The 24,327-nt window shown below is 40.7% G+C and overlaps 5 protein-coding genes across 5 annotated transcripts; 3 read left to right on the forward strand and 2 right to left on the reverse strand.

The window, feature by feature from the left end:
- Nucleotides 1-1,244: 1,244 nt before the first annotated feature.
- Nucleotides 1,245-2,815, forward strand: Fib (rRNA 2'-O-methyltransferase fibrillarin). Its single transcript, XM_066292350.1, has 4 exons — nt 1,245-1,374; nt 1,539-1,792; nt 1,849-1,971; nt 2,026-2,815. The coding sequence occupies exons 1-4, from the start codon at nt 1,362-1,364 to the stop codon at nt 2,617-2,619; spliced, it is 984 nt and encodes a 327-aa protein (XP_066148447.1). The 5' UTR covers nt 1,245-1,361; the 3' UTR covers nt 2,620-2,815.
- Nucleotides 2,816-3,677: 862 nt separating this feature from the next.
- On the forward strand, nt 3,678-17,178 carry Alk (Anaplastic lymphoma kinase). The gene is made up of 22 exons (XM_066292345.1): nt 3,678-4,123; nt 6,046-6,335; nt 6,688-6,826; nt 7,293-7,500; nt 10,290-10,521; nt 10,580-10,842; nt 10,893-11,188; nt 11,243-11,412; nt 11,472-11,665; nt 11,719-12,026; nt 12,084-12,215; nt 12,277-12,425; nt 12,479-12,654; nt 12,711-12,971; nt 13,046-13,150; nt 13,224-13,428; nt 13,481-13,766; nt 13,821-14,011; nt 14,064-14,293; nt 14,467-14,672; nt 15,333-15,536; nt 15,596-17,178. The coding sequence occupies exons 2-22, from the start codon at nt 6,154-6,156 to the stop codon at nt 15,794-15,796; spliced, it is 4,338 nt and encodes a 1,445-aa protein (XP_066148442.1). The 5' UTR covers nt 3,678-4,123; nt 6,046-6,153; the 3' UTR covers nt 15,797-17,178.
- On the reverse strand, nt 7,903-9,702 carry shu (shutdown). The gene is made up of 4 exons (XM_066292349.1): nt 9,480-9,702; nt 8,809-9,206; nt 8,515-8,760; nt 7,903-8,452 (listed from the first exon to the last, which is right to left on the reverse strand). Exons 1-4 carry the CDS (start codon nt 9,503-9,505, stop codon nt 8,013-8,015), a joined length of 1,110 nt encoding a protein of 369 aa, XP_066148446.1. The 5' UTR covers nt 9,506-9,702; the 3' UTR covers nt 7,903-8,012.
- A 301-nt stretch (nt 17,179-17,479) lies between the features above and the next one.
- On the forward strand, nt 17,480-18,867 carry LOC136344677 (uncharacterized). Its single transcript, XM_066292348.1, has 4 exons — nt 17,480-17,752; nt 17,820-18,233; nt 18,282-18,466; nt 18,525-18,867. Exons 1-4 carry the CDS (start codon nt 17,495-17,497, stop codon nt 18,838-18,840), a joined length of 1,173 nt encoding a protein of 390 aa, XP_066148445.1. The 5' UTR covers nt 17,480-17,494; the 3' UTR covers nt 18,841-18,867.
- A 390-nt stretch (nt 18,868-19,257) lies between these two features.
- On the reverse strand, nt 19,258-24,045 carry SMC2 (structural maintenance of chromosomes 2). The gene is made up of 18 exons (XM_066292346.1): nt 23,677-24,045; nt 23,314-23,625; nt 23,151-23,261; nt 22,751-23,029; nt 22,509-22,700; nt 22,276-22,445; nt 22,068-22,221; nt 21,757-22,014; nt 21,537-21,683; nt 21,287-21,476; nt 21,158-21,231; nt 20,904-21,105; nt 20,510-20,847; nt 20,264-20,458; nt 20,031-20,213; nt 19,764-19,979; nt 19,500-19,709; nt 19,258-19,446 (listed from the first exon to the last, which is right to left on the reverse strand). Exons 1-18 carry the CDS (start codon nt 23,842-23,844, stop codon nt 19,324-19,326), a joined length of 3,522 nt encoding a protein of 1,173 aa, XP_066148443.1. The 5' UTR covers nt 23,845-24,045; the 3' UTR covers nt 19,258-19,323.
- Nucleotides 24,046-24,327: the final 282 nt, after the last annotated feature.

The following is a 24,327-nucleotide window of genomic DNA, read 5'->3' on the forward strand; positions in this document are numbered from 1 at the left end:
CCCACTGAGTTTTTTTGTATAATACTTTGATATAGAAAGTTGATGCCATGTGTCGTCGATATTTTCATATGACAAGTCGTATGATACTCCTTGTATTTCTGCTCTCCTGACACAAGATTCAGCAAATCAATATCGAGCATGCATATGACAGAATTTTACTAAAAATTCAACATATTCGGAATGCAGAAAGAAATGCGAGGATTTTAGATATTTTTCTTTTAATTTTTAGACAAATCAGTTTGCTGCATTCGCATTGGAAATTTAAGATTTGGCATCAAGAACACAAGATGTGTGAGGAGGTACCTTTAACTCCTGAGAATTTTTGGCCAAATAAATTTTCTGCATTTGCATTCGAAATTTAACATTTGGATCAAGAACACAAGATGTGTGAGGAGGTACCTTTAACTCCTGAGAATTTTTGGCCAAATAAATTTTCTGCATTTGCATTCGAAATTTAACATTTGGATCAAGAACACAAGATGTGTGAGGAGGTACCTTTAACTCCTGAGAATTTTTGGCCAAATAAATTTTCTGCATTTGCATTCGAAATTTAACATTTGGATCAAGAACACAGCAGTGCGAGGAGGTAGATTTAACTCCTCAGAATTTTTTTATCAAATCAATTTTCTGCATTCGCATTCGAAATTTAACATTTCTGATCAGGAACACAGAAGTGCGAGCAGGTAGATTTAACTTTTCAGAATTTTTTACCAAATCAATTTTCTGCATTCGCATTCGAAATTTAACATTTCGGATCAAGAACACAGAAGTGCGAAGTGATGTTCTTATTTAATTACTGACATTTTTTAAACCCAATCTTTGGTTATACCATTTTTGGATAAAAAGCTAATTGTGTCCTCAAGCAAGAAAGAAATCTACCACCTCTCAAGAGCGATGTTTTGATTTTGTGCTACTCACCGCTAGATGGTGCAGTCATAAATTAAAAATGGACCCTGGGTTACAAATGATAATGGGGATATAAATAAAACAATATTAACTTAAACAAGTTTATTATAACGAAGTAAATTAATCACAATTTTTATTTAAAAAACGTGAAATGCAATGACCGTCTAAATATTAAATTAAATACATGAATAATTAAACTAAAGAGATAGAGAACTCCATACAAGTTAAATATCACCGAAAGGAAGTACAGAATTATACTGAATATTGCTCCAATGTTGCCAAAATTCAAGTTTCCTTGGTAATGATGGGTTTCGAAGCTTTTATATTGAGGTTATGTATAGCACGCTTCTCAAAATACTGATAATTGTTTTTCATCCGGCACGTGGAACGGTGAATGAGGAATATTAAGACTATTTGTAATAAATAAATAAGAAAAAACAGTTAGAACAATTACGATGGGTAGACCAGGTAACTCTTTTACTTACGGCTAGTGAAGCATTCAATATTTGTCCTCAATTGATACCCAAATGAACTTGTTTATGTGGTCTTATTTGTGGATTTCCTCCTTATTGTTCTTTCTGAATCTAAGTTTACTACACAAATAGTATATTATTAATTACCGTCTTTTACAGGATTTTCACCAGGAGGTCGTGGAGGTGGCGGCCGAGGAGGATTTGGGGGACGCGGTGGAGGAGGTCGTGGAGGCGGCGGAGGTCGGGGAGGCTTTGGCGGTGGAGGTGGTCGAGGTGGACGATCCAGTTTTGGTGACAGTAGAGGCGGAGGCAGAGGTGGCCGTGGAGGTGGGCGAGGATTTGGAGGCCGAGGAGGAGGCGGTCGAGGGGGACGCGGAGGTGGAGGAGGTGGTGGTTTTAAAGGAGGCAAAAATGTGATGTTTCCATATGAATTGTGTCAGGATAGGTTTTATATAGCAGTTTTCAACAGGTGGTTATAGAGCCTCATAGACACGAAGGAGTGTTCATTGCTAGAGGCAAAGAAGATGCTCTGGTTACTTTAAATTATGTTCCTGGGTTTGAAGTGTATGGAGAGAAGAGAATATCAGTTGAGGTAAACAAAGGACACAACGCATGAAATTTGTTGTAGGATTTTTTTTCTTAATAGAATGAAGGCCAGAAAATTGAATACAGAGTGTGGAACCCCTTCAGAAGTAAACTAGCTGCTGCGATCTTAGGTGGAGTAGAGAACATTCACATGGGCCCAGGAAGCAAAGTGCTTTACTTAGGTGCTGCTTCTGGAACAACAGTTTCTCATGTCTCTGACATAGTAGGACCCGATGGCCTTGTCTTTGCTGTAGAGTTTTCACCCAGATCAGGGCGTGATCTCATCAATGTAGCGAAACGACGCACCAATGTTATTCCAATCATAGAAGACGCACGACACCCCTACAAATACCGAATGTTGGTGGGAATGGTAGACATGGTTTTTGCAGATGTGGCTCAACCAGACCAGGCCAGAATAGTTGCAATAAATGCGCAAAGTTTCCTGAGAAATGGGGGCCATTTCATGATTTCCATTAAGGCGAGCTGTATAGACTCAACTGCACAGCCCGAAGCAGTGTTTGCTTCTGAAGTTAAAAAGTTGCAGGATGACAAACTGAAACCACAAGAGCAGCTCACACTGGAACCTTATGAGAGAGATCATGCAGTGGTAGTTGGGTGCTACAGGCCTGAGATGAAGAACAATTCTTTAGGGTGAAAATTCAGAGTTAATTTAAGGACATGTGTTCTAAAATGTACTGTAATACTGGTGTAAAATGTACATAACCACTGTAAATACATATTTACAGTGGTTATGAACATAGGATTAGAGGAGGAAAAACCTGTTTGTTGTCTGTGAATTGGAGTGACTGTATTTTTGAAATAAAAGTTATTATTTCTACGATTCATTAATATTAGAGGCCTTCAATTCATTACTGAAAGTAGCGTGCATGAGTATTCCACGTAACTGGCACATTTGGAGTGAATTCCAAATGTTTCACTTCAGTTTAAAACCCAATTGCTACCCCAAAGTGGGACGGTTCTCACAAAAACTTCACTTCTATAACCCCTTTAAGACGAGAACTCTACCACAAATAACGTAAAAACAACCAAAACATTGAGAGTAATAATCACGCAAAATGCCGGCGATGGACCTTCAGAGCCGACGAGTAGGCAACCAGACAAACATCTCTAAAGAGATTATACAGAGACCTGACGAAAATCTCGACTCGATTTTCGTCTAGAACTATCTTCTAATTCAGCTTAAAAAGCAATATACCTATTTTTCATGTCATGAATGTGCTTTCGGGATAGTTACTGCTTGCCGACTATGCCTAGCTCGCAATCGCCCAAATCCTTTTTGGGAGCTTCAAACCTCGCAGTTCTATGTTCGAAGAATTTGGCGAATGCGCGAATTTACAAAATCCCCCAATTTCTTGATTTTAAGGAATTAAATATCCACTAATGCGGCCATTTTTATGGCTCTCACTGGACTTTTTGGGTTTTCATGCGATAACGAGAACTGCTCAGCGCACCTTCAAATGTGCGCCCCGGCTCAATTTCTGTCATACAAGTTCTATAATCTGCAATTAAAAGGACACATCAAGGGGTAGACTAAACGTTGATGTGGTTGTGATGGGTTATAGTTGTTACTGCTTAACGGCGTGTCTCGACTGTTGAATTCGATTCTGGGAAAGGACCTACTTGTGCAAGATCCCTGGTATCCGTCGTCGGCATCTCTCAAACTAATAAGCAGGTAATCGGCGTTTCCTGTCGGATGGCTGGATCGCCAGGCCTCCTCCGTTTCCTCAGCTTCCCGTCCGGCGTCGCCACTTTCCATCTACGTCGTCTTCCAGCATCAAATCTGGATCCTGGAAAAATCGATAGCCAGTTTTCCGTCTTGCTTGCACCTCGAAACGCGTGCAAAATTTCGGCCGATCGCGCACAAACCGACTCTATGGGCTGTACCGAGGGATATTTTTATCCAGGCTGGATGCGGCACCACCGATGATCGCGATTTTTCTAAACGGCGACGAGATCACTCTCCGGCATCTTCACAGCTGAACATAATCGGTCGCGTGTTTGTGTTTGACCAACATCAACCCCAGTGCCCGGGGGTGTTTCCTGACTCAATTGAAAATGTTGGCGTTTAGTCCGACAGGACGAGGAGAAGGGGCACCATCGAGCGTTTTTCTATTAAGGAACATTCGGAATTAAGCCAGGTAAAAATTGGAATGCGAACGCTTTTTTCTGCATGAGAAAATAGACCTCTTGCCCGTGCATTATTTCTCTTTGAGGGGATGGCAGGTGTCGGAGATGCGATGTGTATAAAGGGCAAAGCAACATCCTACACCCTCGGATGTTGGGCACGATCAGTTCGGAGGGCCTTAATTGCCAACTGTTGATTATGCTTATTGGGAGAAGCGCGATCATTTATTGCAAAAAAAAAAACATTGAACAGAACAAAAGCAACAGTTACTATACCCACAAACACATAATTTCTTAAAATAAACCATATTTACTAAAATAAATCTCTGCGTAGTGAGTTTATTCAAGTGGCCAGTAGCCACTAAATTAGCAGAGTTTAACGCACTAGCCATATCGGTGACGTTCCGAACAACAGACTCAATTGGAACTTTGATAAACTCTAATGGCAACATGCTCTAACGTGTTGCCACTCAAAACTAGTTTTAGGTATCGACATGTGCCAGGTTTTAAGGCAAAAACTACGCACTTGACGCCCCTTTTTGTTCCACCAAACCACATGCGGTTGGTCATTGATATGCGGCTCTAGTGACTAATTTAGTCTAATGAAATGAAATCACAACGCTGCAAATGACCATCCGAATTGAGATTGCTATCACTGATGGGTTTCATTAGGAGGATCATGCAGATTGTGATGGAGGCACTACATACGTCACCGTTATCTCTTGTGTGCGTTTCTTCATTAATTTAAATACACTAATCAAGATGCAGGATAAACTGTGCGCGTAACTACTGCCTTCTTCAATCCCCCGCGATTAAATTCCTCTCTGAAGCGTCATAGAGGCTCTTTAACTTTGACCTTAGAGAGTGATTAATTTGCTTTCTCTGATAACACTGCGGATAGGGAAATCGCATGGGGGTCCTACCTACGTCCCCCGCACCTGTCTCCATTTACAGATTGTCCACAAAATATTCGCCGAAATGGCACGTTTTGCGGTCATTTCTGAGAGTTCGCAGTTCTGAAGTGCCCTGGCTGATTTTCATCAACTAAAAAGCTTCTGAGAGTACGTCCACGCGAAATTCAGTTGTTTCAGAACTGTCATCGTAACGTCACCCGGCAGCTTTGTGATTGGCCGATTTCGTTGCCACGCAACTGAACGGATTACAGGGTAGTTTCAAAAAGTTTCCAGTTTTTAATTGATTCGCCTGCGTGCAGGAAGTAGCTCATTCTGTTTAAACGTAGTGAATTGTAGCTGAAACGTCATTTTTTGCGTAGTCAGTCACGTGGGCTGGTTTACATTTAAAAAACCCCCAACAACGTACGAAAACAAAACAAAAATGATATGCACAACTGTTACGTTTGCGTTAATGGTGTTCTCTCGACTGCATGAATTTGGAATGGTCCTTTCATTGTAATATTGCTTGGGGACCCTAGATAATTTCTTCGAATTTATTTGAGAAATTTTGAATTTTTTGTATAAGTAATAATAAAATATACAAGAATTATTATAGGGGGGTTTCAAAAAGTTCCCTTTCTGAATGGAATTTTTGCAAAAATAACAATGATTGCGCCTCTCGGCCAGCGTTGAATGATTTTCTGAAGAATCTAATCATAACGCAGTTGATTTGTAGTTGTTCTTTTCTCTAAATAAAAAAAAAACAGCTCCAATGCATTCCGAGCCATCGGCCAAAGTCACTAAACGACAGTTAACTTGAGCCACCAAACGTGACGAATTGACAACAAATAATTTTACACGGGTTGTCTTCACCCTGTACGGCAATAGCGGAAAACTCATGTCTTACAGAAGAAACGGGTCCTGAGAACCGTTATCGTCCGCGAAAATCGGCCAAGGCAGTCCGCAACTGCGAGCTCAAAAAACGCCCAAAACACATCCCGTTTCAGCTATTTCTGTAAGCTTAAACCTGTCGCCGATTTCAGGTGGCCGCCTGGACGGTTTAATGTGAGGAACACGCCAAATCATGTGCCAAAGAACTAAGCACCAACATCTGTGAATAGTGTGCCAAAAAGAACAAGTACAAACAAGCAATGACCGTTCTCAAGAACGCCGTGTTGATGTGTTTGCTCGTCCTGTCTGCGTGCCAACAAAGGGGTCGGGCCTCGGCCAACAACGGGATCCCCTCAGTAAACTTAGGAAGAACAAACAAACGTCCACAATTTAGCAATATTCAATTTATAAAAGACAATTCTGATACCGACTATTACCTTAGGTGAGCCCCTTCATAGCGATTCAGACTGAGAACGTTCAACTCAGTTAAAACAATTTACTGAACTGGAAGTTTAAGGCTTTAAGCCCCGAGTTTGCCTTCTTTCGCTTGTTCTTCATCCGCCCACTTGCTTTATTATTATATTTCATAAAACGGTGTCAACACAAAACTGGATTTAATAATAGCTGCACGTGGGGACGGTGAAGTTTACACTAGTTGGTGATGAAAATTGAGTTGCACTTCTCACGCTTTTTATGCCTCTTTGAGGAGACGCAACCTTTCAGTTCAGGCTACAAGGAAACACGCGCTTAGATTATCCTTTAATTCACTAATTCAGGTCTTTCGCATGTTTTAGACTTAAGGGCGGCTCAAGTAGTATTGCAGATTTAAGGAAAAAACTCAAAATTCCTAGTAAGGACGGTGAGGCCGAGCTGATGAGTGGCGACGAGGGGGAGAAGATAAAGAAAGGCTCAGACTTTACTGATAATCGCACGGTAAGAGTGGATTTTCTTGACAATATGCCGGACGTTCCTGAATGAATGGTACATACCTGAACCGTAGATTCTTTACTGATTGGTCAAACTGAGGATTTCAGAAAAATTCAGGTTTTTGTCCGAATATCGGTTTTGGAGAACCGTAACTTGAGCAACATTTTTGCTAAAACCCTTTACATCGAACAAACTTAAATCTTTATGTTCTCGAAGTAAAAACTCCATCTAATTCTCTCAATATTCCAGTCTGCAAGACTTCCTCTTTCAACGCGGAGCAAAAAGCCGATACTTCATTTCCAACTGATTTCCTACAGTTAAATGCAATCATTTTTCTCAGGAAATTTCTGGCCATGGAGCCAACTTTCGTTAAGACAAAGCTTAATGTTAATACTTAACATGAGAAAATGGTTGTGGATAAAAATTAGGTACAAAATTTACCTGCACAAAATACTATTATTTCTCCATTCAGGTGCATCAAAAAAGCAGCCTGACGGAACTTCGTGAGTCACTGCGTTCGCAGAGTAAGCACTACGTCTCAGAATACAACTGCGACTTTGAATCTGACTGCAGCTGGACCTGGAGAAAGGATGTTGCCAATGGGTTCTTTATAACCTCAGGAATTCATGTCAAAACAAACGTCACTGGACCCAAGATTGATGCTAATGGGAGAGAAGGGGGTGAGTGATGACGAATTTGATTGCAAACAACTTTTTCAACAAAATTCTAATTTATCTTGTCGTGTTGGGATTCGTGTAATAACAGAGTCGAAAATGAACTACATCGCGCGCCACCCACGCAAATATCAAAAGACCAATTCTGTGTTTTCCTTATTAATTTTATTTACAGGTGTGTGGCACCAGACTTTGCCCCTTTAAGACTATCTTATTTTTAAATAAGTTTTGGTATTTATGCAGTCTCCCACAGAATGCGAAGTTTCCTTTTTTTTATCGTATCGTTTCACTGAGAATCCGGTTTATTAACTGACACTAATTAAAATAGAGTTGCGTTCGTCGTCCCAGAAGTGGAATTTTTTTACCCAATTTCCGGTGGCAGATGGAAAATTTCTCCGGCCAAATCGATTGTTTCGTACAAAATTTATTGAGGTAATATAATAAAGCTCAGAGAATTCATAAAACTTAAAAAATGTCTTCTAGAAAACTTAAAAAGAACTCCGGCCCTTTTGACCGTCTCATTGTACCTTGACAAAAGCTTCAGCCATCTTCTTGTGCCTCTCTTTGCACTTCCTCGTCTCTTCGTCAATCACCTTGAACTCATTTAAAATCTCCGGATTTCTGGGTTCCAGATTGTGAGCCTTTTGTAACCGGCTTTTGGCCAAGTCATAGTCGCCAAGCATTCTTAAACATCTGGCGTTGTTGAAGTAAGCCTTGGCGCTGATTTTCAAATCGGTGCCTTTCACCAAATCCCTGATTTTATTGAAATTGATGCAAGCTTTCTTTGGCTCTTGTACTTTCGTATAGCACACCACTAAATTCGAGTAGAGTTTGTAAAGCAGCTCTTGCTGACTAACTTGGTCCTCGTAGCTGTGCAACTGAGCTCTCTCCAAAGCCGCTACGGCCATGTTGTAGTCTTTAATTGCAGATCTTATATTTCGATTAAACAAATCTTTGGCTATAAATAAACTTGCTGCATGAATTATTATTGAAAATCAATTGCTGCAAGAATTAATTTACCTTTGGTACATTGAGATATGCAAAACTTGTACACGTTATTGAAGTCGTTTTTCTGCTCTTCCGGAAGAACTTTGTACATCTCTGAAGCAGCACTCTCTATTATTTCAATTAGTTCAACTTGGAAGAGAATGACGGCATTTGGAGGGATGCGATCTAGGCACCCTTGAGTGCCATACGCCAAGTGGGGCTTTATCAGAAACTGAGACATTTCATTCAGTTGCATTGACTGTACCGCAATATCTAAACCTGCACTTAAACTTCAGAAAATTATTCAATAAATACATAGTCACTTACCAGGTAAAACCTCCCCTGTGGCCACTACAAACTGATGAGGTGTCTTCCTTGCATAAGTGCTGTCAAATGGCTCCTCATTAAATTCAATATATGCATTGTAATGCACTCGAACAATGGATTTTGGGTCGGGCTTGTTGCCATAACCCACTTGTAAAACCCTCTTTTTGATCCCTCCATTACAAAAACTCTCAGTCATTTTTGTTTCAAGAAAAGTAAATGGCTCCATGCAGTCATGGACATCATTGTCTTCGAAGTCTCCTAAGCAGTTGAGATTCACATGATTCAGGATTTCTTTGTCATACTCCTCTTTTGTGACTTCATTGTCATCGTTACCGAGACCATTAGAGGTGGCTTCAAAGTGGTTAAACTCAATGGTGGTACCAGTAGAAATCAGTTCCCTGTAAATGACAACTTGAAAGTGGAACTCAACGTTTGGAATTCTCTCAGAATCGCAGACATATTTAGAGAATTCAATTGATGCTATTTTTTAACAAAAGAAAATCGCACCCTATTAACAAATGAAAATCAGCCACTATCAATAAATGAAGAACAGTTTTAAGGGACAAGTGGAAAAAGTAAGGTTATCAGTGAAATTCAAAATTTGTTTCTAAACTGTAATTGAATGTATTGATATATGAGTTGGGCTCATTAAGGCAGCAAATAAAACTTACTCGATGTTGATATTTCCTTCCTTCATTTTGTTTGCTTTGCACAATCTTATTCCGAGAGATATAAATAGAAAATTCACGAAAATGTTTTACCGGCTTAGCCGATATCGACAAAACCCTTCCACTTTGTTAATAAATTAAAAATGATTTTTTTTTACATTTTTTTTAACAAAAATTGTTCACAAAATATGATGACAGTGGTAACTGATGTCTATCCGCTGCGGCGTACCAATGAAACTAAATAAACGGCGCCACAAAGTTACGGAAACCAGCAAATTCTCGAGTATAATCCTTATGAATGATACTACTTTCCAAATCTATATAAAAGGCGAATGATAGAATAAGATATTTTGATTATTCACATAACCACTGTGGAAAAACTTTTTGTCAATAATCGAGATATAGCCGTCCCCGCGATCCAGTAATGTTAATTGTTTTGCCCAACAACGTGAAGCGGCTCATGACATGGCCTGATAGATGGCGCTGCGTGCTCCAAGTTTAGTTAGAACCAATGAAAATTGAGATTCAGCCTTGAGTCACGTGGGCGGAATATATATTATATATGAGGGAGATTCGAAAAATCAAAAGTATAATCATTTTATTCAATTTATCAAGATTTCGTAACGATCAAGTTCCAAAATAGCATCTGAGGTTTGCTTTAAAGGAGGCACTTCATGGAATGGCATAAGTTTTGTTAGGAAATAGTTTTTATTAGTCAAATTCGAAATTAAGGAAATTTTTCCTAATGCGAATACCTATAAAATACCGAGACTTCTAAAAAAGTTTGTTCATAATAAAAATTTATAAAAATAGGAAATTATCTGATTCTACGCCTCCCTGTGTCATCAACTGAATACCACGTGACCAGCCCCTTGCTGGGTCCCACAGCCTCCTCATGTAGGCTGATTCTAAATATCTACCAAGAGAACATGGAGGGTGGTGTGATCAGGGTGGTCGGCGACAAGACCATTGACTTGCTGAAAGGAACATTGAACAACCACACTCAATGGGTGGTTAATACTATCCATGGAAATAATCTTAGCACGTCAGTCACATATATATTATGAGTGTCAAAGAGGAGCTAGTAAACCAAAACCTTCTAGGTGGAAAAAGGAGGAGCTTTCGATAGGGAAAATCACCTCTAACTTCACGATTTTGTTGGAAGTCGTGCCTGCAATGGACATGTCTCCAAAGGCCACTGTGGCTTTCGACAACATTCAGTTGTACCAGTGTTTCATCAGAATCGACGACACCTGTTCGCTTCATCAGTATCGGTGCAACGTCACCAAGGAATGCATTAACGCCACTAGCGTCTGCGACTTCATCAAGGACTGCAGGCATGGGGACGACGAAATGCAGAATTGCCGTAAATACTATAGTGAAATTTGCCAATAATATTCTGACCATTCTAAATAGATGTGATGCCGTATGGCTCAAGATGCACTTTCGAGGACGATGAATGGTGCGGCTGGCGCAACACAGACCCCAACGCCATTCTACAATGGTCGAGGAACAACGGCTCCACACCGTCGAATTTTACCGGCCCCAATGTGGATCATACTTACATGAACAACACTGGAAGCTATTTATTCGTCAATATGAACACTGAGAAGTCCAGTTTTGCCAGTGCTGCTCTTCTCAAAAGCGTCGTGTTCAATCCTCCCCCGAGAGTGCATGGGAACATTTCTTCTACATATTTCAACTCTTGTGCGGTAAGTCCCTGTTAAGTGTCTCGATAATCATTATAATGTGTACGAGTGAACCAGATACGGTTCTACGTACACAAGACTGGGAAGCACAAAAGCGCCCTTCAAGTGTTGGTGACCGAGCTGACTCCCAACGAGAACAAAACTGCCAAACTGTACTGGAGTTACATGGACGATCACGGGGATCAGTGGACACGTCTGGTGTTGCTGTTGCCCAATGTAACACACAGGTGCTCTATGATTCTCTTTCGCTCAGCGTAGCTGCGTACTTAGGGTGCCCTTATTGTAGATATTTCGTGACAATAGAGGCTAAAAAGGGCTATAGGTTTCTGAGTGACGTCGCCATAGATGACGTCTCGCTTACTCCTGAATGTTTCGGCATCAACATCCCGGCAGAAGAGCTCCAAGGCTACAACTATTGGAACCCCAAGCTGGACATTGAGACCGTTAAGGAGACTGTCGACGACTTCAAAAATCGAACATGCAAGACTCCATCTTAATGCACAAGATCATGTAATAATTCGTTTGTTTAACAGACTACAAGTTCACCACCTGCGGCAGCAAAGGGCGTTTCGGACCTTCGCACCAGGGCTGCGTGCAAGCCTACAAGGGCACCCCCGCCACTGTGTGGGTGATGCAAGATGCGGGATGGAAAGGGATACAAAAATGGAGCGTGCCCAGGTCTTCTTACTACACGATCTTCGTGTCTGGAGCCGGGGGTGGAAAGGGCAGTACCGGAATGGGATCTTCGAGAGGGGCGCAAGTGAGGGCGGTACTCAAACTTGAAAAGGGACAGGAGATCTACCTTCTCGTGGGGCAGGAGGGGAGCAGCGCTTGCATCAAAGTATTGCGGTATACAGGGTGTTAGAGTTTACTTACTAATAAATATGAAAAATTTCAGTTTCTCGGGCAGTCCAATAACTGCAGCGTGTCAAATGAACTGTCCACTAACAAGAGCTCGTTGCACGTGATCAAGGGGTACGACATAATCGACAGTGGCGGCGGTGGTGGGGGTGGAACGTTCGTTTTTAAGGTAATCACATCCTTGGTAAGTGCTATCACACAAGTCATTCGCCCTTTTGCGCACCCGTCAGAGAAACCGCACCAAACACAGCATTCCCCTGGCGATCGCGGCCGGGGGAGGCGGCCTGAGCATCAGTCGCATCTTCGACAAAGATAACTACCATGGCCAAGGCTTCCGGAAAGTGGAGCGTGTCTCCGGAAGCGTCATTTCCGGAGCCAGGTAAGTCACCCACTCAGTAGCGGTTTACCTTTATTCCCCCCTGCTCAATCTAGATCTGGAGGTGCCGGGGGCGGCTGGACCACCTACCTCGGAATGGACGTGCACTCGCCCATGAACGGCGACTCCTTGTTGAGAGGAGGACAAGGAGGAGTCGCCTGCTACGAATCGCAGGAAGGCAGAGGACACGGGGGCTTCGGAGGCGGGGGAGGTGGCTGCAAATATGGAGGAGGTACTTGTTTAACCCTACATTATCCAGCTTATATAGTAGTTTTAATGGAATATTAGGAGGTGGTGGCTACGCTGGAGGCAACGTAAACTCCAGTAATGGAGACGGAGGTGTTTCGTACGTGGACCCCACGAGGACCGAAGCGGGCTTCGCCAAGGCGAAAGCGGGGACCAATTCTGGGCATGGATACGTGGTCATTATTCCCGCAGTTGAGGGGTGCAACTGCGACTATCTCTGCATTGCCTTAGACGAGCAACGCTCGGAAACTACCTGCATTTGTCCAGAAAACTGGCTTCTGGCCGATAAAAAGTCTTGCATACGTAAGAGGATTCTTTACATTATTTTTTGGGGGGTTTGGGCTTGGGGCAGCTTTTAATGTCCACCATATTTTCAGCCATTCTCACTCCGGACTCGCCGTACCCCCCCTGGTTTGTCGTGGCCTTAATCGTCACCGTCTTCTGCTTGACCGTTGCCTTCGGGATGGTGTGTTTCGTTCTATGTGAGTATGCTCCACCAAGCCGTAAATGCTCATTAATGCACATCGTTGCGGCAATATTTTAAACTGTTTCAAGTATTTTCAGACAACCGTTATCAGCAGCAAGTGTCGGGATTGCTACGAAGAAAAGGGTGTCCGGTATCGGACGTGCAGCTCAGCAGACTGAGACAGGCCTCCGGCAGCGTGACCACCCAGTACAATCCCAATTATGAGTTCGGAGGCGTGGTCACTACCATTGCTGACCTGCAACATATACCCAGAGAACAGCTGAGGCTGGTCAAGTGGGTATTTTCACAATTAAAACCAATGTTTCCCTATAAAGGCAAAATTCAGGGCCTTGGGTCAGGGGGCGTTTGGGGAGGTGTACCAGGGCTGTTATAGGCAGCGCCCCTGCGACACCGTGGAGATGCCAGTGGCAGTCAAAACGCTCCAAGAAATGACCGTTAAACAAGCGGAAGACGACTTCTTGACCGAGGCACTGATCATGTCCAAATTCAATCACCCAAACATTGTCCATTTCATTGGGGTGTGCTTCGATAAACACCCCAAATTCATAGTACTGGAACTACTCACCGGAGGCGATTTGAAGAACTTCTTGAGAGAATCTCGGCCAAAGCCTGTGAGCCTCATTAAAACCCTTTAATCTCCATTTTTAATTTTTCGTTAATACTAGGATCGACCAAGCCCTATAACCATGAGAGACTTGGTGCTGATCGCCATAGACATTTCCCGGGGCTGCAGGTACTTAGAGGAGAAGCGGTTTATTCACCGGGACATAGCAGCCAGAAATTGTCTACTGACGACCAAAGGCCCTGGCCGAGTTACCAAAATCGCGGATTTCGGCATGTCAAGGGACATCTACAGGTACCCACAGCAGATTTATCGGAATTTAAAGGTCATAATGTGCTGTGTCTAGGGCCGACTATTATAGGAAGGACGGGAAAGCCATGCTGCCAGTGAAATGGATGCCGCCGGAGGCTTTCCTGGAGGGCATATTCAGCACGAAAACGGACGTCTGGTCCTTCGGGATCTTGCTATGGGAAATAATGAAAATGGGCTTTATGCCCTACACGGGGTGCACCAACAAGGAGGTAATGGACTTGGTGGTGCAGGGGGGGCGGCTGGAACGGCCAGAGAACTGTCCCGGTACGTTTCGGCAACCAATAATATTTAGTGGGGTCGAAGTAGCAAAGGGTGTTGTCAAGATAACGAGGGCAGCCCTCGAATTTTGCGTGCATTTTCCATTTAAACGATCCCATGCAGAGAAATTCCAGTTGAAAGGAAAAGAATCTGTGCTTGAAATGCCGAATTGCTCACAGGTCCAATATATGGCATCATGGCGTCCTGCTGGCATCCTCAACCCGAAGACCGGCCCAACTTCGCCACTATCCTGGAACGGCTGGGGTACTGCCTGCAAGATCCCGACGTGACCAACGCCCCTTTGCCCATGTTTTATGTGAACGTTTCAAGCGAAAGGGACACCACGGTCATTCGGCCCAGCGACTCCAACGATAACTGCTTGCAGGTACCTAAAAACGGCGTCAGCCCGAGACTCAATTCTATTTTTTTATGTATATATATATATATTTATACAGGGTATTTGGTAGGTGGTAGCGCGAGACACTGCATAGGGCGTTGGAGGAGGTCATTCTGAATTGATTTAACCAAATATACCTGTGCAAAGCTCGAGCTTTGGCGAAGGCGCTTGGCGGACACTTAAAAATTTTGAGAATAACTGCTCTAATTTGCGAACAATTTCTTAAAAAACTTTCCCCAAGGACTGAAAGACCATTACCCGAGGAAGTTTTTGAGAAATTTCAATAAACTTGTGCCTAAGCGTTCAAATGAAATCCACGTTTGAATCTGACTCTTTGCTGCACTGCAAGCTAGGAAAATCATTTTTTTATGAGGTCCTGGGAAGGCAACAAAGCCATTTTAGATTTTATGGCTTAAATAATTTAAACAATCTATTTATGCATAATAAAAATGTTTAGTACATTTTTGCGATATAAGTGCTTGTTCTTCTGCACTTCGATAATTCGAAAAAAGCACGGTCAAACTAGGCCCATAACACTTAGCATAAAGGCGCGTTCGATTAAATCAACTCAGAACGACCTCCTCCAATACCCTATTCGGTATCCCGCACTACCGACGGAACACCCCGTACATCCACTTTATTTCACAGGTCTTGCCGAATCCATCGGATTACTTGGTGCCGAACCACGCAATCCCGGCCACTCCGGACGCCATGGAATCAACTTCCTCGGTGGAGAAGCTCATTCCCGATGGATCACGTGACCACTGGGAAACCTCCTTTATAATGCCCAATTCCAAGTCGACCCAACCTTTGCTTGCTGATAGTATTAAGGAGGACGACACCGGACGCTCGGTAGGCAGGAGGTCAGAGTTGGGAGGCGCATAGGTACATAAGCGAATGCTTCGTTACAGAATCACCAAGCCCTGGAAAACGCCACGGGCCACCAAAACCACCAGCCAAGCCTAAAATCCGGAGTGTCTTTGGACCCGCGCTCCCTAATGGCTCCCAATCAGAAGAAACGATACGCAAACGTCGACGAGAACGGAATGGTTCAAAATGGCGGATATTCAATCAAGTATGTGGGCAAGAACGATGGGGAAATCAACTGTTAATTTTCAGTGAAACGGGGTGCTGCTTTGCGGGGCACCCCTCAGAGCTTATAGAGAGATCTATTTCTCAATAGAGGTTTTAATTTATTTATGTCAGTGTTGGAGTGAGTTGAGGAGGTTGCAAATCTCTGTAGCTTTAAGGCTGTAAATATCGATTTTAAGATAGAAATAAATTACTTATATGAATGTAAGTCTCAGTAGGACATTATTGATCCATTTGCTTTGTTAGTCGCCAGTAAGGTCATAGTTATAACATACCTCTACCATGTTAAGGACCATTCAAGTTTTTTGCAGTATAACAAATACTATTTTTTAAATTTGGCATTTTCTGAGAGTTTATCGTAACGTATTAATTATAGCGATTTTAAGGAAACTTAATTGTACTTAGAGGTTGATACAAGCGAAGAGTACCATATTACGACGGAGCTGCGGCTTGGATTGTTACACGCTATGGAATGTGATATTTGCAACTCTCTGTAAATAAACTAAGTTGTTTCCTGCTTGATGAAGTTTGCACCTAGTGGCAACTAATTTCTGTTCCTCACGGTCTGTGGCCTAACGAAGCGAATATTAATGTTAAAGTCAAGTACCTATGTAAGTCCATTCGAAGAGCTTTAAAACCATTCTCCTAATGATATTCTTACTAAAGAAAAATGGTGTATACAGTGGTTGTGTATTTAAACGCGCTCAAAAATAACGTTACTAAATTATTTCGGTTGTGCTATACCCCACATGATTTCTTGGCACTACCCCTTCTCTAAAAACACTTATATTCGTTACATCCAGATTATATACGCTTATTGTTGTTAGCAATGCAGCATGAAAATACTGATTTCTCCCCCGGTTACTTTGCACCCCAGTCCAGTTCAACAGAACCAACTTCTGCGTATTTTTGTAAGCTGAGAAGATGCTTTAAAATGCAACACAAATTAGATAACTGTAAATAATCCTCATTTATAGTTACTAAGGCTTAGGTAAGGACTATGTTACGTGAACTTCATTAAGAGACATTGGGACACTTACATTACACTTAAATTGGGTTTAGACATAAAGCTCTACGGTTTATTAATAAGTAAAAGTTGATTTTGTAAATAAGTAATGCACTTCACATTAGAATTAATTAGAAGAGATATTAATAGATACTAATTTTATTTATTGTTAGATATGATAGGTTAAAGGGAACCCGAGTAAAGACTGGTTTAAAAAACACCCAATTTAAGTTTCGAAGTAAACTGTTCAATATTGATGTAATAATGAACAATGGTAATTATTGTATGTACTGGATATTTCCTTGCGCTGTAAGTAGGCACTTAAAGCGAATGAATATTTGGCATATACATGGTATTATTTACATGATTACATGAAATATATAGGTGTTAACCATATCAGCTCATTTAATTATTAATTACCCGAGTGTAAGTTATGTGCAGCCACGGTTAAACACAAGACTGCCACAGTAGATATTTAATTGAAAGGCATCAAGAAATCCCTAGAACGGCACATAATTAGCAATAAAAATAATTGCAGTTTAACGTCTTCTTTAGTCGTTGATATTCCCGTTGCCATTTTGAAAATTTAGATTCAAATATCAACCGCGCCATCTGTCCTTTGTACCTCACGCCTAGTAAATTGAACGGTGCATGAGCCCTATGTGCACACTCCAAGCATTCATTTTTATCTCACTCGCACCTGTTGCAAGCAATGGCTGAAGTGAAACAAAACATACTTCAAGGACGAAACTTGATTACTTTTGTTTTTTATAACCCCAAAAAATTGTTTTGTAAACAAAGATTCTTCGCTTCAAAGATGAGCCGAAAGGAGATTAATTTCCCCAGATATTCCTTCGACAACAACACGCAAAAAGACTTGATAAACTTCCTACAGTTAGCAGAAACACACAAACAAAACTCTTTTTGCAACCACGACGAATACCGCAAATTAAAAAGCTATTTTCCTTTGGTAAGTTGCCAACGGTTCCTTCTAACGACCATCCGCATATTCTGTACGCTAGAAGTTCTGATTTCAGAGTGCCAAAATAAAACATGCCTTAAATGAACATAATAGTGCTCCCCTCTGTATAGATATCGATGGAAGTGATGAAGAAGAAAAAGCTTTGAAGGCAACAAACCATTGCAAAATTAATCAAACACTAGAGTTACCTGTTTCCAAGGATTCTGATTTAGTTGAAATAAAAGCGGTTTCATTGGGTGACCTTAAAGAAACTGTAAAAGATTGTTTGTTCGAGGAAAAATCTGTGCCAATAAATTTGCTGCAAGACTTAACTTATTTGAGCACTGACCACTTGCAAGATATATTCTCGTATTTTGCCCAGGTGCTGCCATTGGATCACATTGGATCATTTTGGAATTCAATAATTGAGCATAATATAACTAAAAATGAGGTTCTAGATGCATTTGTCAGCTATTGCTTTATACCAAAGGTAAAACTAAGTTGCATAAAGAACAAGATTCACACAGTCACGTTGTAGATTAAACAACGATATTGCTGTGAATATTCCTACTTACTCAAGGAGATAAGTTGTAAATGTGGTCAGATCTTGAAAACTGAATTGATAGATAGGACTCTACAAACAGATTGGAGTGATGAGGAAATACCCATTATTGTACAGTATCTATCCACGTTAGGAAATGATTATAAATCTGATGTTTTATGGTAAAAAACCAACATACAATAAAACCCTTGGTTTCTGATATTCCTAATTTAATTCTAGTGACCTAATAATCAAATCAGACCACTTGGAGCAAAACTATTTCCCTTTCATTGAGGTGCTTTTGAGTCCAAACTTGAAGGACGAAATTCTGTTTCAATTAATTGTGCTTATGGCCTCTTCAAGTGCAGCATTTTCAACTGACAATACATATGGGAAACTACTTTTTAAGGTTGTGAAGTTGTTTGATAAGCCTATGTCAGGGTTGGAACAACCCCTAAAACATATTTTGGGTAGTCATGAAAGCATTTGGAAGAGGAAAGTGGAGAAAAGCGTGAGCAGTTGGTTCAATGATAGTTTAACACAGAGTTTCTTGTAGATCACAATAAAAAGAGTTTATTTCTGATGTGGTTTTTAATTTGTTTTCAATGGGTGAAAAGTGGTTTGTGATTGAATTGGTTAACTCTGAGAAAAACAGAAGGATTCAGCGTGACTTGCGTATGTCGTGGAAACACAAGAAGTTTTTGGTAACAAATGCATTATAATCTAGGATGATAATAACCCACTAGAGTGCAGAAAACCGTCTTTATAATGCTCATGTAGCTACTTTACCTTCACCATTTTATGAGAAATTCTTGAAAAACCATAAAATTATCTCGATTTTGGACTTTAATCGTGCTGTGAGGAACTGTTGAAAAATCATAAAATAACTTAAAAACGAGAACGTAAAACATTATGCGATAAGGAATATGTAGTATGGATATAGTATTAAGGAAAACAGATACGTCCATACCAATAAAATCAAGGGAATTGTAATCAAACTATTTCTATTCTTTTAACAGAATTTTGTTTACGGTTTTCATTAATGTGAACTCTGTTTACGGTTTTCCGTTCTTTGTACCATCGACACACCATCCATAAACTTGGTTCTAAAAAGAACGTTGGCGTTATTGAACATCCCGTCCTTCAGCGAGACCACAATAAACTGGAAAACAAAAGATGTTTTAACACACCTATAACCCCGTAAAGAAAATTTACTTGAGATTTCTTAAAGTGAGATTTGAGCATACGGCCGATGTTCTGTGTATGGGATAAGTCCAGAGCTGCGTCCACTTCATCCAATATATACAGTGGCGCGGGCTTAAACAGCAACATGGCCAATATTAAGGAAAGAGCTGCCAAGGAGCGCTGACCGCCGCTCAATTCGGTTAAGCTTTCTTTCCACACATTACCTAAAGAAACTTTAATCTGAAAGAGATACATCATCAGATGCTACGTCTTTAGAGAAAGTGATCTCATTACCTCTAGACCTTGAAGTATGCTTTTTCCCTGCATGGGTAAAAGTTTGGCATTAGCGCCCGGTAGAAGAGTGGCAAAGATTGAACCGAAATCTTTGGAGACCTGTTCATAGGCCAATTTCAGGACGTTTTCTTTCTTTGCATCCAATTCGGTAATCATTTTCATCAGCTTATTCTTGTCATTTTCTACGATTTTTTGTTTGCCCACTATTTCATCAAACTGAATATTGAAAAGTTTATAAGATTTAAATTACAGAGAGCTATTGCTTACTCTTTTTTCTTCAACTTCAAACATGCTCTGCGCTTGAGCATTGACAGTTCTCCCCAGTGTATGCTTCTTTTCCTGCGCCACTTTAATATTCCTTTCCAAATTTAATCCTTCTTTCTGCGACAGTGCCTGTCCTTTTTGCAGATACGTGTTGTTCTTGCCTATTTTCTTCAAATACTCTTGCTCCTACAAAGGTATTTTACACAAACACTGTAAAATATACTAATAGCACTTACTCTACGTTGAGAAGTCTTGCATGCTCCAGTCAGTTCATTAATTTCGTGACTGTGCTTTTTGATTTCCAACTCTAAGTCAGTATTTTTTGTCAGAAGTTCCTCCTTTTGCTTAATCTTATTCTGCACTTCCTTGTTTTTTTGAGCGATTGAACTCTTTATGTTTTTAATTTTCAATTGAAGTTCTTTAACCGTTTCCTACAATATACACTTACCAAACTGAAAAGCAAAATTAAGCAAAATTCTCACTTTTAGCTTTGCGGATTCCTCCGAGGCTTGCGTGTGTTCTTCTTGCCCTCGCTTGATACTATCTATTATAGCTGTTAATTGTGCACTGGTCTCCTGTATGCCTTTTTTCAGCTCCTCGATTTCCACTGTTAAGATCCCATATTCTTGTTCTCTCTGTCTCCATTCTTGGTTACTTTTTTCAGCTTTCGCTTTAGCAGCCTGAAGCGCCGCCTCAGCTTCTTTCAGCCGTTTCGCCTGATAACCCGAAGAATCTTTCATTTTTGATTCAAGATCTTTAACTTTGGTCACGGATTCGCGCTCAATTTCTTTGCAAGTAGCCAATTTTGCCTTCAACTCATCTGAAAGTCAACAATGTTTATGCGTCCTCACAAATATGACAAATAAATATAAGTACCAATTTGTGACTTCAAGTTATCAACTTCGTCTTGTTGTCTAGCGAAAGTGGTATTTAGTAACCGCCCCTGGATTAAGCCCAACTCGTGCTTCGACATATCCAATTTGTATTTTATAGAATTGTACTGCTCCTGAACGCCATTCATTTGCCTCATTTCCCCATCCACTTGAGCGAGCTCTCGCTCTTTGTCTTTTAATTGAACCTAGATTAAATTTCGTCACTCCCGTTTCAAATTCTGTTTTTCTATACTTTACCTCCAATTTTTTAATGTTTTGAATAAGCTTCAGAATAGATTCGCCTTTTTGTCGAGCACCACCGCTTAACGTACCTTAAAATCAACAAAAACATTTGAAAGGGCGCTTAATTTAACAACCGTAAATCACCTCCTGGATCCGTAGAATCTCCATCTAATGTAACACAACGTTTCCTAATGCGATCGTGAAAAGTAACAGTTTTAGCAACATTGATGTCTCTGCAAATGAAAATGTCCCCGAAGATGTATTCCATGGCGGCTTGTAGGGATCTGTCGTAATTTATCAGCGAAAGAGCTGGTTGGCAATTTTCTTTTCCCACCTGTTTATTTATCACGAAAATTTATTAACATGGGAATAAGCGGTGATTGTAAACACCTACCAAGTTTTCGGCCAATTTAATGATCTGCTCGTCCATTCTATACGACGATATCTTATTAAGTGGAATGAAGGTGGTTCGGGTCTGCAAATCTCCTCTTTGAAGAAGCTTTTTGCTTGTCATATCGGTATCCACAACCACATTGTAAAGCTAAAAGTTGATGAGACATCGATGTCGGTTTGTAGAAATTGCGGAATTTTCTAGAGAATAAACATCGCCTTACTTTGCCTCCTGCAGCGCTTTCCAGTGCCGTCGCGTAAATCTCATCTTTATAGGTGAACAACTTGCAAACCACTCCTTTCACCGAATTCCTATTGAAGTTGGTCTCAGGGTCCCTGTATTTAAATGAAGTATGTGGCCTGCTGCCCTCGAACTGCTCTACTTGATCCCTTATATTATGAGTTTCTTGCAGTAGGGCTCGCCGTCTCCCATTCAGCTCCTTCATGCGGTCTTCCGAGAAATTCAGACGTTTTATGGAGGCCTACAGCAAACTACATGAACAGAAAAATTCGCGGGAAATAAATCACCGCCAACCTCCAATTGGGCGACTTCTTGCTCGGTTCGCCGAAGGCTCGCTTTCTCCTTTTCGTATTCTGTCGAATTTGCACTTGTTTCCTTTGACTTCTGCTTGAGTTGATTCTCGCAGGAAGTCAACTGCATGACCGCTTGCTTCTGTTCGGTACTCGCTCTATGATTTTATTGAAATTATTTATAAGAAAAAACGCTTTTGCAACGCACTCACTTGGAAGCATCCTCTTTTGCCTTCATTAATTGTTCACCCAATGTCTGAGTTTCGCCTTCGTCATTCACCTCCATACCTATACATAAAGCCTCATATTTCTGTTCTGCTAAAGCACAGGCTTCACTATCTAACCGGTCGTTTTCTTTGAGTTTTTCAAATAAAGATTGAACCTGCAATTACACAAAAAATTGATACAGAAACGTTCAAATTTAAAGGCACTTTGTGTCTATTACTTGACTTAGCTGGTCCTCTCTGGTTTTCAGTGCTTTCTCATCTTTGACAATTGTTCTTTCCAGCTGCAATTTTGCTTTTTCCTCAGTGGCAATATGGTCCTTTATGGCTTTAACCGAAGCATTAATCTTTGCTTCTTCTGTCTCTTTCTCTTTTAATTTCGCCTCCATTTCTTGCAATTCAATTGAAGACTCCTACAAAACATTTAACTGCAAAAGAATCCAGACATGTTCCTAACACATACAGATTCATTATTAGACACGATAGCTTTAATTTCCTCATCTAACCTAGTTACATCTTCTGTATTTGCTAAAATTTTCTCATTTAAGCCCTCAATTTTCTGTTGTTCTTGTTTCAACTCTTCTTCGGCCTTGTCAAGGTTGCTTTTGGCCTCAAAATATTGCCAAACCTGGTAAATTCCCATTAAATGCTCCAGTTCCCTTTCAATTCTTTGATATGCAAAATATTGCTCTCGCTCTGCTTTGAGCTTCTGAAGCCTCGGTGACAGCTCATCACATATAACCTTAAAAGGGATACAAACCCATGGGTGAAAAAAAGGATATATATTTCAAATTATTAAGTATCTTCATAGGTATATTGGAAAAATAAAGCCCTTTTTGTAACATAAAATATTATGCATGTACCTGCTGAAATTCACTCAGCTTAGCATCCTTTTTCTGTATGAGTTTCTGGGTAGTCAGCCTCTTTGTCTCATACATACGGGTCCCAGCAGCTTCCTCAACCATGGACAAAATCTACAATCCAGCTATTACCTGACAAAGCACAAACATTGACAGTTGAACTCACCTCTGGCGGCTTCATGTTTAATACTTTAGTAATTTGGCCCTGCATGATCAAAAAATGAGGATTGTTGACATTTAGATGCACAGAACAAAACAAGTCCTGAACCTTCCTGCTGGTAACATTAATACCGTTAATCAAGTACTTGTTTTTGCCTCCCAAAGCTATCTGTCTCGAAATTGTGATTTCTGAAGAACTGTCAAAGCCTGGGGGTGAATCTGATAGATTGGTGTTATCGAAAGTGATGGACACTGTAGCTTTGTTGATGCCAGCCTGGCCGCTTTTATAGATTAAATCTTGTAAACTGTTTGCTCTTACCTGTTGAGTCAAATATTCAGTTAGCGAATAAGGCTCAATAAACTTACTTACATGGGTTAAGTTTGATATGCCTAGAACGAAACATATCGAGTCTAATATATTGGATTTCCCACTTCCGTTAAGGCCTGTAATTGCATTAAACAGCGGGTCGAACTCTGTTACTTCGGTTCTTTGACCGTAAGACTTAAATCCGTCTAACACGATGGATTTAATGTACATTGTGATTTTTTAATACCATTCCTTTTTCTGCGTGAAATTGATCCTGCAACTTCTTTTACGTGTTAAAGGCTGTAAGTTGGTTTGATGCCTTGAAATTTGAAAACTAAGGAAGAACAGAAAAGAGGAAAAATTCAAAATAAAGGTAAAAAAGTAATTTAATGTTTACGTTTGGTTGTACAGAAAACTAGAAAATTCAAAATTGTCTTCGAGTTTTTAACGGACATTTGACATTTAGCTGCTATCTTCGTTCATGTTCTGCTAATAAATAAGGATAAAGAATATAGGTAGAGAGCCTATTTGACTTTTTTCGGCTTCAATACTCTTGCGTCTGACGTCATGCCTATCTGATTGGTTGGTTGAAAGACGTTACGCAAACGTTCGTATTTCATTAGATATCAAGGGAAACTGTGGGGCGCACGTAGAGGATCACCCTTGCGTTGGTATGTTTCTGGAACCTTCCTCAGTACATGTTAAACTAACAGA

Source organism: Euwallacea fornicatus, chromosome 17, assembly GCF_040115645.1.
Source record: "Euwallacea fornicatus isolate EFF26 chromosome 17, ASM4011564v1, whole genome shotgun sequence".
NCBI classification, from domain to species: domain Eukaryota; kingdom Metazoa; phylum Arthropoda; class Insecta; order Coleoptera; family Curculionidae; genus Euwallacea; species Euwallacea fornicatus.

Excerpts from the sequence above, each read along its gene's own strand:
- Fib (XM_066292350.1), top strand. Across the intron at positions 1,793-1,848 it reads GTTTTAAAGGAGGCAAAAAT|GTGGTTATAGAGCCTCATAG; the intron begins GTGATGTTTCCA and ends AGTTTTCAACAG. Across the intron at positions 1,972-2,025 it reads AGAAGAGAATATCAGTTGAG|AATGAAGGCCAGAAAATTGA; the intron begins GTAAACAAAGGA and ends TTTTCTTAATAG.
- Alk (XM_066292345.1), top strand. The coding sequence starts at position 6,154 with ATGACCGTTCTCAAGAACGCCGTGTTGATGTGTTTGCTCGTCCTGTCT. Across the intron at positions 6,336-6,687 it reads GATACCGACTATTACCTTAG|ACTTAAGGGCGGCTCAAGTA; the intron begins GTGAGCCCCTTC and ends CGCATGTTTTAG. Across the intron at positions 13,151-13,223 it reads GATGGTGTGTTTCGTTCTAT|TATTTTCAGACAACCGTTAT; the intron begins GTGAGTATGCTC and ends AACTGTTTCAAG.
- shu (XM_066292349.1), bottom strand. The coding sequence starts at position 9,505 with ATGAAGGAAGGAAATATCAACATCGA. Across the intron at positions 9,207-9,479 it reads GAAGGAAATATCAACATCGA|GGAACTGATTTCTACTGGTA; the intron begins GTAAGTTTTATT and ends TGTCATTTACAG. Across the intron at positions 8,761-8,808 it reads CACAGGGGAGGTTTTACCTG|GTTTAGATATTGCGGTACAG; the intron begins GTAAGTGACTAT and ends GTTTAAGTGCAG.
- LOC136344677 (XM_066292348.1), top strand. The coding sequence starts at position 17,495 with ATGGCTGAAGTGAAACAAAACATACTTCAAGGACGAAACTTGATTACT. Across the intron at positions 17,753-17,819 it reads TAAAAAGCTATTTTCCTTTG|AGTGCCAAAATAAAACATGC; the intron begins GTAAGTTGCCAA and ends TTCTGATTTCAG. Across the intron at positions 18,467-18,524 it reads TATAAATCTGATGTTTTATG|TGACCTAATAATCAAATCAG; the intron begins GTAAAAAACCAA and ends ATTTAATTCTAG.
- SMC2 (XM_066292346.1), bottom strand. The coding sequence starts at position 23,844 with ATGTACATTAAATCCATCGTGTTAGACGGATTTAAGTCTTACGGTCAA. Across the intron at positions 22,446-22,508 it reads GAGAGGACCAGCTAAGTCAA|GTTCAATCTTTATTTGAAAA; the intron begins GTAATAGACACA and ends GTGTAATTGCAG. Across the intron at positions 20,848-20,903 it reads TAACTTGAAGTCACAAATTG|ATGAGTTGAAGGCAAAATTG; the intron begins GTACTTATATTT and ends GTTGACTTTCAG.